The 12,280-nt window shown below is 53.8% G+C and overlaps 1 protein-coding gene across 2 annotated transcripts in view; it reads right to left on the reverse strand.

Moving 5' to 3' along the window:
• Positions 1–12,280, reverse strand: part of MACROD1 (mono-ADP ribosylhydrolase 1) — a 134,899-nt gene that overhangs the window by 1,473 nt on the left and 121,146 nt on the right. Inside the window, exons 4-5 of one of the 2 annotated variants that reach the window (XM_080912370.1) lie at positions 9,947–9,976; positions 79–195 (exon numbers count right to left, since the gene is read on the reverse strand). In XM_080912370.1, the coding sequence (XP_080768496.1) occupies positions 79–195; positions 9,947–9,976 (147 nt within the window). The remainder of the gene's footprint in view (positions 1–78; positions 196–9,946; positions 9,977–12,280) is intronic. The other variant, XM_080912371.1, reaches the window with a different exon arrangement.

Here is a 12,280-nt window from a genome sequence, read left to right on the forward strand (position 1 = left end):
CCCCGGTGTCAGAGGGGCCAGGCCCTTACACTTAAGACGCCCTCTTGTGGCTGTGGGCAGTTCCCCTCAGGCACTCACGCTTGGCTGGCAGCCGATAGCCACAAGTGATTTTGGCTTTGCCGGTCTCGCAGTTCTGCAGGGTGCGGCATTCGTCTGTGAGCAGGGATCCCGCGGCCCGATGAATGCAGCCGTCCACTGCAGGGGACCGGGAGAAATGAGCTGTTGGGTTCCCCAACATCCCTGAAGGATCAGGCATGACACCCCAATCCCAAGAAACTCCAAGGCTATGCATTGGCCCGCTTGGCACCACAAAGTTCTCTCTAAAGTTGCTCTTGTCACCTCCCTAATCACATCTAGGGAAATTGGGGCTCTAAGAAGTGAGCCCTGGAGTGAAGAGACACGGGGCGACCGGCAGAGGGCGCGCCTGGCCCACCCTCTTGCTTCTCTGTCCGGTCCGAGCCGTCCTGAGGTCACTCAGATCTAAGAATTTGGTGGGATCCCAAAACCCACCTTTTGACAAGGCTGTTCCAAACTCCAAGCCTCAGTTAATCCCGTCTGAATAACCGAGGCCACCTAATTTCAAATGACAAATCCAATCCCATGCCTGAGCCTACTTTTTCCAGTTCCTTCCCATTGGACCTGGCCTCTCAGGTGTCTCTAGCCTCTCAAACCCTGGTGGGGCAACTAGCAGACTCGTTAGCATTAGCGCATCCTGCTTAACTAAGACCAGGCTCAGAGCTTGTTTATCCAAAGGAGGCTCTTGGGATTCTCTGTGACCCTGGGGACCCAGGCCCAGATAAACAGCTCTTAATGCTGCCATATTCCAGAGCCAGCAAAAGCCCAGGGGCAACTCCGCTACTGACTCACCCAAGAACCACGTGGTTATGCCCAAACAGGCTGGGGCAAGTACTGGTTTGCCTGTCTGCTCTAGATTTTCTCCTGCTTTACCAGGATCTCAACTGCAAAATGTGGACAGTGGCCCCTGAGATGGCAGGGCTGATAGAGGCCTACCCGTGAGAAGGTCTACTGCCTGGCACCTGGCTGCACTGGCACCAAGCAAGTAAAACAAACAAACAAACAAAAACATTCTGGCTCCATTTTACAGATTCCTAACATGAAACCCTTTCTCCTTCCTGCCTGCATCCCTCTAACTCACTGGCCCAGGTCAGGGCACACCAACTGGACACCCCCTCTTTCTTCTGTTTCCTGTTTCCAATTATACCTAATTTTCAGCTTTCCTCAGAGCTGGCTCTGGGTGGTTTCCCAGAGTTGGGGAACCCTGGAAATGGCCCAGGGCAGGGTATTCAGGCCCCTGTTCTCCTCTGCAGATGCTGCAGAGCAGGTGCTGAGAGTTCAGAGCCTGTGTGAACTTGGGGTTCACAGGAATCGCTGTGTGTCTGTTCTGGGCAGGATGTCACAGAGGACCCAGCACTGTACAGCACAGCAGTGACGGGAGGTGAGCAGCCTGAGGAACCCCGGGCACATCACTACTCCGGGTCTAATAGTGCCCACCTCAGAGGACGCTGGAAAAATAAACGTTGCAGGGTAGGGTAGTGCCAGGGATGGAACCTAGGGCGCACAGTCCACTGCTGAGCTGCACCTCAGTGCTAAATAAATTGACTTTTTTCTCTCATATTTGTTGTGGTTTGGTTTTTATTTGACCCATGTGGTCTTGTGTAGCTTGGGCTAGCCCCGACTTAAACATAAACTCCTAACCTTCCTACCTCCACTCTGAGGGGCTAGAGGAGCACACCACTATGCCAGGATCTAATTCTTTTCATTTCATTTTTATTTCTTTAGATTGCTTTATGTTACTTTATGTGTACGGATGTTTTGCCTACATGCATGTATGCTCACTGTCTGTAGGATCCTCCTGGAACCGGGCTTACAGATTGTTGTGAGCCACCACGCAGTGTCTGGGAATTGAGTCTGGGTTCTCTTCAAGATCGGAAAGTGTTCTTGGCCCCTGAAGATCAGATTCAAAGTGATTTAGCTCTTATCATAACAGTGTCAGGCTCAGAGTGTTGTTTGGGGAGTTGGTGGTTAGGTGAAGGAGTCCTGTGGGGTAAGCACAGGGATTTGTGGAGGTGACATTCCTGGAACCTACAGGCCCTGACTGTCAGTCTCTGTCTCCTGGCACTCCACTACCTGCTATCCCAGTGGGAAGTGTCCTGCAGGTCACTTTGGCTGGCTACAGGGTCATGTGGGAATACAAATCGTGCTCAAACGAACAGGCCTGAAGTTCTGAGGCAGACCTGGGGAAGTGAGGGCACAGAGACTAACACGGGAGCCCTCTCCCAACTCTTAGAATAGGACTTGGGCCTCATGACTGTGACCATAACCAAAGATGCAGCTCTGGCCACCACATCTGTGTTACCCTACCCCAAACAGGTTGGCCCTGGAATCTTGATCTCAGCTGCCCAGCCCCTCCTTCCTACCCAATCCTCCCACCCTCCTCTGAATGTCCACTGTCAAGACCTGTCCTCCCATCAGCCTTGGTGTCTGTCCCACACTAGTTACCTTTTCACCAGGGAAGAATGCAGTAACTTGTGCCTTTAATCCAGCAGTTGGAAGGCAGAGGCCAGTTAGACTAATGATAAAGCCCTTCGATCACCAAACACACATTAAGGCCTGCAGCTCAGTCTAAACCTGGTCAGCATCCACAATGTGAGCATTCCTCCATTGTGGTGAAGCTAGTCAACCTCCATCCCTCCCCATTGGACCTCCTTGCAGTAAGCACCTTGGGGTGCTGAGCCAGACCCACAGATTGTCTTGGAGCCTCACACCCCACTTAGGAGGTGCTGCCAACCCCTTCTTTATAGAGGAAGCTGAGGTGAAAATATTAAAACTTGACACAGATCACACACTGGGCACTGAAGGTTCAGGGACCCTACTGGGACCATGATGTGGCTGCTTCTGCCCCTGGCCTTGCTACCCTCGGTGGGCCAGTGCTTATCTGCTTCTGGTATCTTGTGTTCCTGTCTTCTTCACCCCTGCAGCCTGGCACCTATCCTCTCTCTGATCAATTCATCCCCCAGCAGAGTGTCTGCCCTGGGGACCCTCTTCACCGTGCAGCTCATCCGGAGCTGTATGCTACTGCCACCCACCAAGGTGCTCTCAGAGACACTGTTTCCTCCCTGGCCACGCTGGGCTCTTCTGTCCCAGGCTTCTCCTCTGCTGCTGCCCTCCCTAATCCCTACATCTCACTGAACCCCAGCCCCTTCCCCTCCTGTCTAGTTGGTCCTCCAAAGCCTGGGAGATGCTAAGGGACATCCTCCTGGTAACTGTGGACAGACCTAACATTCAGCTTGAGACTTCCAGAAGACTTCCCTGTCCCAGCGCAGTTCTGCCCAGCAGAGGGGGAGTGGGGCTGGTAGGAGCTGTCTCATGCCAGGAGGAAAGGGCTGGAGCCTGACCCTGTGCAGACTGACCACGGCAGGCTCCAGTGGGGACTCCAGTAAGGCACTGAGGACTGTTGGTTTCTATTTAAGGTGCTGTAATATTCATGAAGGGAAGATTAGATATTTAAATTTATTCAGCAATAAATGTGTCTCAGTGGGGGAGCATTCCTCATGCTAAACAAACAAGCGAGCAGGGGCTAATTAATTATTTACAGGAACAAGAGGAGCCAGTGGCCTAGGGGACTCAGAGGGCAGTTTTACCCCTGCCAAAGGGTCAGCCATCCCCATTTCCTTCTGCTACTCTGAAGCTGGCCCTGTTACATCCTCTACTGGAATTTCTCTCTCCCAAAATTTAGGCCAAAGATTGCTAGTAACTTTGGGCTAGTTATTCAATCTCTCTGAATCTCAGAGCCTAGGTGTCCAAAGATCTGTAGGGAACATTGATTTAGGCCAGGAGGCAGCTATCAGGCAGGAGGAGTCAACAATTTTGGAGATCTCACAGCTGGAAGTAGAGCAGAAGCCAAGGTCTCTATGGCTGGGCCCTGTCTTACAAGAAGTAGAGGCAAAGGTTCAGAGAGGCATAGTTATGAGTCACAAGGCAAGAGAGGATTCTGGGCAGCTCTCACCACTGCCCTGCCCATCCTGACTTCCTGTCAGGAGGAAAGCAAGGAGGAGCCTGGGATGGGGATCCAGTTTGTAGAGTGACAGCCAACTTGGCTTCGAGGGACACAGGCAAGGAGTTTTCCAAACCAAGTCCCCCTTTCTGGGCTCCTCCATCCTGTCTCCAGGGTACAGTCTCTGCACCTCTCTGTGCCTCAGTTTCCTCAGCTGTCAGCAAGCCCTTGTTGCTTGGTGTGGACATGTGTCACGCTGTCACTACTCAGAGCTAGGTGGCCCAGGTTCAGCCAAGGACAGAGGCCTGATCATTGCTGCAGCTGTTCCAGAAGACAGGCCGTGTGGGGGAGGGGCAGGGGGCACTCTGTGCAAGAAGGGATAGGGAACCTCTCCCCATCTGGACATTCAGTCCTTCTTGGGCTCTGGCCTGGGGACAGCTCACAGCAGTCACACCTTAGTGTAGCATACAGCTGCAGCCAGACCCTGTGCACTGGTCCTTGTCCATTTCCTTCTCAGAAGGAGAGCCTGACTGAGCAGATGGGAGAGTCTCCTGAGTGAGGAGCTAAGGCAGATTCCTGAGCTGCTGACCTTTGAACTCCCACCCTCAAAGAGGTCGATGACGATCCACTAGGTCCTGGAGCCCTTCTCTCCTGGCTTCCCCCACGCTTTCTTTCCTCTTCCTGGATAGAACTTGCGACACTGATGTTGCCCGGCAAGGACCCAGACAGACAGACAGACAGCCTCTGCTTGTCCTCTCCAGCCCTATCTCTGATCCAAACAAGGCCTGTATTGGGCCCAGGGAAGGACACAGAGCCCACCCTCCTGAGGCTGCATCCTGGAGGTGCCCAGGCAGGTGGGCGCCCCAGGGAGAAGACGGATGGACGACATCACTGTGATGTGATCTGACATTCATTACGGGGTGAGATCAGCTCCTTAAATGGGGATTTGAAAACATTAGGGCTTCATTATGTACACAACCATGGGCCTCATTCATCATGCGCAATCACTTGCCTTATTAAAGATCCTCGACAGCGGTGTGCAGGGCCTGGTGGCATCTTGCCTACTGGGGGCAGGGCATGAGTGCAGTGGCCATGAGGCAGGGGCCAGAGTCACTGAAGGAAGACTGATTCTCACATTCCTTCTTACTCATGGAAGGCCAGTTACTAGATAGGGTAGGAAGCCTCTGCCTCCTCTGCAAAATGTAGCTGCAGATAGCCCCCTGTGTCACTCAAAGGGAGGAGCTTCCCAGGACACTGTTCTCCCAGTGATGGTTAGGAAGAGGCAGCTGGTGACCCAGGGCCTCTACCTGGGTAAGAAAAGACTTATCACACTCGGCTCATGAAACCTTTTGTGGCTCACACCAATCCACAATATGATAACTTAACTCTGAGCAAGTCAGGGCTCTCCAGCCCTGGACAGCGATACACTGTACCCATAGCAAACATGTAACTGGGTGGCCACAGGCCAGTCCTGTGTGTCACATTACCAGGGGAGCCAACAGAGCTGACATGAGAAGATGGAACAGAAGATGGGGAGGGGTGTGAGTACTCCCATTCAGTGATCCAAGGTGTCCCGCCAGCATGGGAGTAGAGCCCTGGATAATAGAATATACTGGGAGGGATGAAAGAGAGTCCCAGCTTGTAAATCTGGGGGCAGGAATGCAGGGCTGCAGTCCTGGGGGGCAGGAACTTAGAAAGCATCTAAGGATCACCCTAACACATGTGCCTAGCCAAGTGTGAAGAACACTCTCAGGTTGCAGCTAGCCTTTTTGTAAACGATTTTTTAAAAAAAATATATTTGTGAATACACTGTCGCTGTCTTCAGACACACCAGAAGAGGGCATTGGATCCAATTACAGATGGTTATGAGCCACCATGCGGTTGTTGGGAACTGAACTTAGGACCCCTTAATCCTGAGTCATCTCTCCAGCCCCCTGACGTAGCCAGTTTTGATGGTCCCTCCAGTGACACTTCTCCACCTCTGCTCCTGCAGACAGCCCAGGCCTAGCACTGTGTGTCCCGGAGCTTCCTGGTTCTTGGGAGCTCTCAAGTTACCTGCTGCTTTTGAGTCCCACAGGTGGCCAAAGAAGGTCGCCCTGGTTGCCAGAGCACCAAGACAGCTAGCAGCTATGGAGGTCACATTATTCACGGAATCAGGCCACCATTCATCAGGGCAGCAGCACCAGCTTTCCCAGAGGCCACGGAAGCAATCACAGATTAACAGCAGTGATGGCAGCTAGCGGCTTGCAAAGGATCGACAGGAAGGCCACGCTGGGGTCCCATGCTCAAAGACCTTGCTAATCCTCGCAGGCAAAAAGGAGAGTGAGGGGAAGAGAAAGCAGAGGAGAGGGCGATAGAAAAGGATGGGGAGCCAAAGAGAGCAAGAGCAGTTAAAACAGGATGGGACGGGAAAGGAGCCACTGAGAGGGCCAGCCCTCTGAGGCTGGGTACTGTGTTAGGGGAGACAGGACAGGGCTGTACATACAGGCTGTGGCTCTGCACGGCAGCAGTTGACAAGTGTGCTCCCAGCACATGCTGTCCACCTGTGCCTGTGCCCTAGTTGTCTGATGGTGTGCTTGGGGGCAAACGGATCTTGAATAATTGTCAAGGGCAACAGAATTCAAGATAGTGCTTACACGTGGCAGGCTCTCAATCCCTAGATTTTGGGGTGTGACCAGCAGGAGAGATAGGTAGGTAGGGAGTCTGGGTAAGAGGGTAGAGGAGAAGCAGGTTCAAAGGCCCCGTGCCAGGGGATGGCTGTAAGGGATGCTCCACCATCCTGGCGTCTCCCAGCATGTGGTGCTGGGATGTGGTTGTATGGCTGAGGCAGTGCAGTGTTGGACATTGGGACATTGGAGCTGACGTGTGGACAGATGGGTAGATGCCCCATCTCCTGTACCTTCGTGTGAGGCTGATAACTTGTGAGACTGAAGCAGGGGTAGAGGGTGAGGATGAGGGCTCCTTCCCGCTTCCTAGCCTGCCTTGCCCTCCTGCCAAGGACCTGTCTGACCCCAACTACCGGCTCCTAGAGTTGGCCCTTTGGGGCGCTGGCTGGCTGGGGCAGAGATGGCTGCCTTGCCGGCAGAGGCGGCGGCCCTGAATTAATCTGTCACTAAGACTTGGCCATGGCAGACGCAGTCATGATTTAGATGAATAATTGAAACGCTCCGATACATTTATTATCCCTTTAGTGCAAAAGTGGCAGCGAAAGACGAGGGGTAATTGAAAAAGAACGCACAAATCTCCAGGAGAAAGCCGGCTCCTCATCGCCAAGTAAACATCTCGTGCTAACAAACAGTGGAAGCGCTTGGGCCTTGTCGATCCCTATCCTGATTTAGGACTCACCTCCCTCCTTACCATACAATAGGAGAGTGTTTCAGACGTCTTTTATTGAGCCAATAACTGGCTTTCCACAGGGAGACAGGGAAGAAGCACGGGAAAGATTGGCCTAGGTAGTCACCGGCTCCATCAGGAGACTAGGACTTCCCTAGGCCATCGGGTCACCTTCCCTGGTATCTCTCTATCCTGCTAGCCTGCTAAACTCCTATTCAATCTTCAAGACCCAAGGCCCAGCATCCTTTGCTTGAGAAACCTCCGTTTGGGTCACTTGAGTGCATAGCAAAGTCCTGAGTCCCAGCAGACAGTAGGTACCCACAGATCCACTGTCTGTCTGCCCCTCAGCCCTGGGCACACACATACAAAGAGCACAATGTCTGCTCCACTTGGCTGCGCAGAGGCCACTGAGAGGGGCTCCAGAGCTCAGCGTCCTGGTTCCTGACCTTCACAGGAAGAACATTCTGGATAAAGAGTAGGGAGGGCACTGGGGTATAAGTTCTGAGGGCCCACCAGGCTCTGCCTTTTCCCTCCGCAGCCCCGCCCTGTGCCTCCATGGGCTTCAGTTTTATTAGCAGGGCTATATCCCAGCCCTAGCCTCAGAGGCTTTATAAATCTTAGCTGCATTTAGATAAAAGTCCAGACTTAAAGTCTACTTAAACCAGGTACCTGCCCCACCCATCTCCTCATCAGCCAAGCCTCCCTGCACCCCTAAGGCTGAAAAGGGAGCCACAGCACCCCATGGTTTAAGGCAGGCATCAAGAAGCCTGCAAGCCACTCCTTTGCCCAGCCTTCTTCTGTGTGCTACCCTCAGGGGCGAGTCCCTCCCTTTATGGGAGAGTTTGTCCAGGCCGGTATCCTGGTGAGCAAGGACTTTCTTTTTCCTTTTCCTTCTGAGGGACAGACAGAAGACAGTGAAGGCAGTGATGAAGAATTGCCACATGGTGGAAGGAGGGTGGCTCTCAGAAAACAGCCACAGCAGAGTGAGCCAGGGTGGACAGCTGCAGCTTCAGCCAGTAGTCAGGGTGGATCCCACTGGGAAACCAGCGCTCAAGTCAAGACTAGTAAGAGGGGAAAGCACCTCCCACCCACACACATGAGGGAGGATGGAAGGAACAGTCTGTCACTGAAGGCACAAAGGCCCTGAGGCAGAGAACACCTGAGCAACGCTGAGAGGCAGGTGTGGCTGTGGCCTGGTGGGGAAGGCCTGAGGTACAGAGGTGAGTCTGAGAGATGGCTGGGCCTTCTGAGACACAGTGAGGGCCTTCGATGTGATTCTGAAGGACGTGAGAGTTTTGAGCAGCTCAAGAATAGCAAGCTGAAAGGCTCACATGCTTCCCTCATCTTTACCTTCCCCAGAGGAAATGCTAAAAACCCTAGCTCCTCCCAAGGTGTTCCGGATGTTCTTCTAGCTTCCTGGCCTCTGGTCAGCTGAGGCTCCTTAACACCCCGTTCCCTTTACCTCTGGACCTTTACCTGTGTGTTCCCTCCTCTCTTCCCACCTCTCCTCACCAGTCTCCGCACCTTCCTTCCGGAAATCTCCCTGGTGCTCATGCTGAGCAGCCCCTTCAGAGCCCTGATGTACCTGGGACCTACTGCTGCTCTGTCAGCGTCCAGCTCACAGTCCTGTACACAACAGGCACTGAGTACTGAGTGATGAACACTCAGTGTAGGAGGGGTACTGTAGTTGGATCAGGGTGTCATCAACTATGGAGCGGGAGGACCTATTCCTCTTAAAGGGCAGGCTTGCAAAGCGGTCCCCAAGGGCCTATCCATGGGCACCAAATCCCTATCCTGGGAAGCACTGACCTCCAAGGGGACAGCTAGAGGAGAGTGGGGAGGGAGAGAAAGCATCTTCAGCCACAAACAGCCCCCCTGCATCCTGGCTGGCCACCGACAGCTCTTAGCGTCCTGCTTATTTATTCCTGACCTCGCTGCCCCTTTTATTTTTCCCCCTTTTAAAACCTGGCCTGGGCCCCGTCGTAAACATGGCCCCCGGGATTTATCCCACGGCGCATTAACCCCTGCCCCCTGGCTCACCAATCATCCTGCCGCTGTGTAGACCGTGGCTGCCCGGCAGCTGGGGGCTGAGGGGCTGAGTAGGCAGTGGGAGTCTAGTTGAGGCAGATGTGGGGCCACAAGGCTGCCCATCTAGAGGCACCTGGTGCTGCATTGGCTTTTGTCCACCTGTCACTCACCCCTTCCCTACCTGGTGCCACAGCTTGCCCTGTGCTGGCCTGAGATACTACCTGGTAGACACCTGGGGTTTTTCAGTGCAGAAATGGATAAGGTGCAGAGACAGCGGAGAAGCTGAGGACAATTAGCAAAGAGCTTTTAAAGGCCAAGCCAGCATCAGGCACAGAGTGAGGCTTTGTCTACCATCCCACAGGCCCCAGCTCCAGCCGGTTCAGGTACAAGCCCGGGGGGCTTGAGTTCAGGTGGGGTTCACCGTACAAAGAAGCCAGGCCTTTAACTTTATCAATGGGCACACCAGAGGGGCCAGACTGAAATAGTGGGGTTCTGAAGGATGAAACAGGAGACCCATACCCCACCCCTACTCCAACCTCACAAGAGATTCAGGAAGGTCTGTGTACTCACCCCCTCCGCCTCCAAGCAGGGAGTTGTTAGCTGCAAGACAGAAAGAGAGAGACAAAACCAGGTTAAGTGCAGTGCAGGAGGGGTCAAAGCTGAGGTTGTATGGGGTAGAGGGCAGTCAGGGAGCCCGGGGGCAGAGAGCCTGGGTCCGGAGACTCTGGGTATAGGACTTTCAGCCCTTTGTGCAAGAGCCAGTGATGGGGGTTGGGGAACGCCTAATGAGTCTAGGTTCATAGGGGATCAGGAAGTGGGGGCACAGGAAGGCCACCAAGGCCACTGACCACCCAGAAGTAGCAGTACACAGGACACAGGACAACCAGCAGGAACTGGCTTGCTTCTTCCACAAGTGGATCCTGTGGTTCGAATCCAAGTTGTCAGGCTTAGTGGCAGATGTCTTTACTCACTGAACCATCTTGATCCCCTCTGCTCCGCCCCCCTCCCCACCTTCTTTTCTGATGCAGGGTTTCTCTACGTAGCCCTGGCTGTCCTGAAACTTTCTTCGTAGATCAGGCTGGCCTTGAACTCAGAGATCCACCTGCCTCTGTTGGGATTAGGGGCATGAGCCACCACTGCCCAGCCTCACCCCCTTTATTTTTTAAAGACAGGGTTTCCAGAATTCTAGATTGGCTTCAATTCACTATGCAGCAGAGGAAGGCTTTGTGGATCTCCTGCCTCCACCTCCAAATGTTGGAATGATGGGTGTTCACTGCCGGCCTGTGTTCTGCCTGCTCGTCTTCACAGTGTTTCCTGACACCCAGAAGTGTTCATCCTTCAGCATAGGTGTGGGGAGGCCAGGGCAGCATGGTCCTTACCTTCATGACCCACAGGCTGTCTAGTAACACAGTCAGAGGCCACCAAGAAGGAACTGCACATGGGGCATGGTGGCACACACTTTTAATCCCAGCTCTCAGGAGGCAGAGGCAGATGGATCTCTGAGTCTGAGGCCAGTCTGGTCCACAGAGTGAGTTCTAAGATAGTGAGGACTATGAAGACCCTGCCTAAACAACAAAAGAGCAGAAGGCAGCTAGGGAGGAAGGAGGAGGCCACTGAGTCTGGAGCACATGGTGGAGAAAGACTTGCAGTGGGCCGTGTCAGAAGTCTTAGTGCCAGCCAGCACCGGGTGAGCAGGGCAGCCTGGCTCCAGGCCTCGGTTTCCAGTGCAAACTGGGAAGAATACCCCAGCCCACAGGGTTGGGATGAAGGTCATAAGAAGGGACTCAGTTCTGGCCCTGCTATGGGAAGGTGCCCTGCTTTCTGCCTGGTCTGGAGGGGGTCCCCTCAGGCAGAGTGGGCCTGACAGCCGTCATGGTTGCTACTTTCCTGATTAGCCATTCTCTGCCCAGCCGGCTGCCCCTCCTGCCTTTCCATGTGGCCCTGTGGCTGACATAGGGACGGGAGACTGGCAGCCCCTCTGCCAGAATGCTAGCTAGGGCAGTGCTGATCATTGCTCTTGCTCAGCTTGGAGTCCCAGTGCCAACCAAACACTGTGGCTAGCAGAGGCCACAGGTTCCCCAAGACCCAGTTGTTGCCCAGGTGAGAGACCCAGGGAGCCTGACTCCCAGGCTGGGCCTTCGGTTCCTCCCAGGGTTGACTCTTACCCCACTGTCCTGGGCTTTCTGCTTTAGGGTTAGGGGCCAGACTGTGGCCCAGGGCTTTTTTTTTGCAGAAGCTATGGATGCTGCTAAGTGGTGTCGGTGGCTCGCAGTGGCTGCTCTCCCAGACCTGACAGCTCTTCGCTTGGGGAATAATTAATTCCACAGCCTGAAAACCCAGGGCTGCAAGTTGCCACGTTACTTTCGAGATTAATACAAGCAGCTAATTAAGATAGAGAGGCGAGGAGCCGCCGGGAGCTCCTAGAAGCAAGCGGAGGCCATAGGAAGGATGAAGGAGCTAGCTGAGCACGTAGGCAAGTTAGCTGGGAGACACTACCGGGTAAGAGGTCAGCCTCCAAGGACCCCGGAAGGGGCAGGGTGCAGAGGTCCCATTCTGGTCCCTGGAAGCTCTCCAGGACATGATCCCATGGAAGGACTTGATCCTTAGCAAGAAGCTGCCACTCTTCTCAAAGGACCCCATTCATCGGCACAGCCAAACCACTAGGGAGAGCCTCCTGTTCCCATTTTTCAGAGAAGACTGAAACTCAGAGGAGCGGGGGAAGGGTAGGGAGAGAGAGGGAGGGAGAGGGAGATTGGGACAGTGCAGGTGTAGAGTTGGGGTAGGAGCTGGAAAATGTGGTACATTTCAAGGATTTGTACATGCAGGAAGCCGTGGGTTGGACTTCCAACCAAGTATATACCAGAAACACAGATTTTCATGTATATACCAATTTTATCACTCTGG

The sequence above is a fragment of the Micromys minutus genome (assembly GCF_963924665.1).
Source record: "Micromys minutus genome assembly, chromosome: 2".
NCBI classification, from domain to species: Eukaryota; Metazoa; Chordata; class Mammalia; order Rodentia; family Muridae; genus Micromys; species Micromys minutus.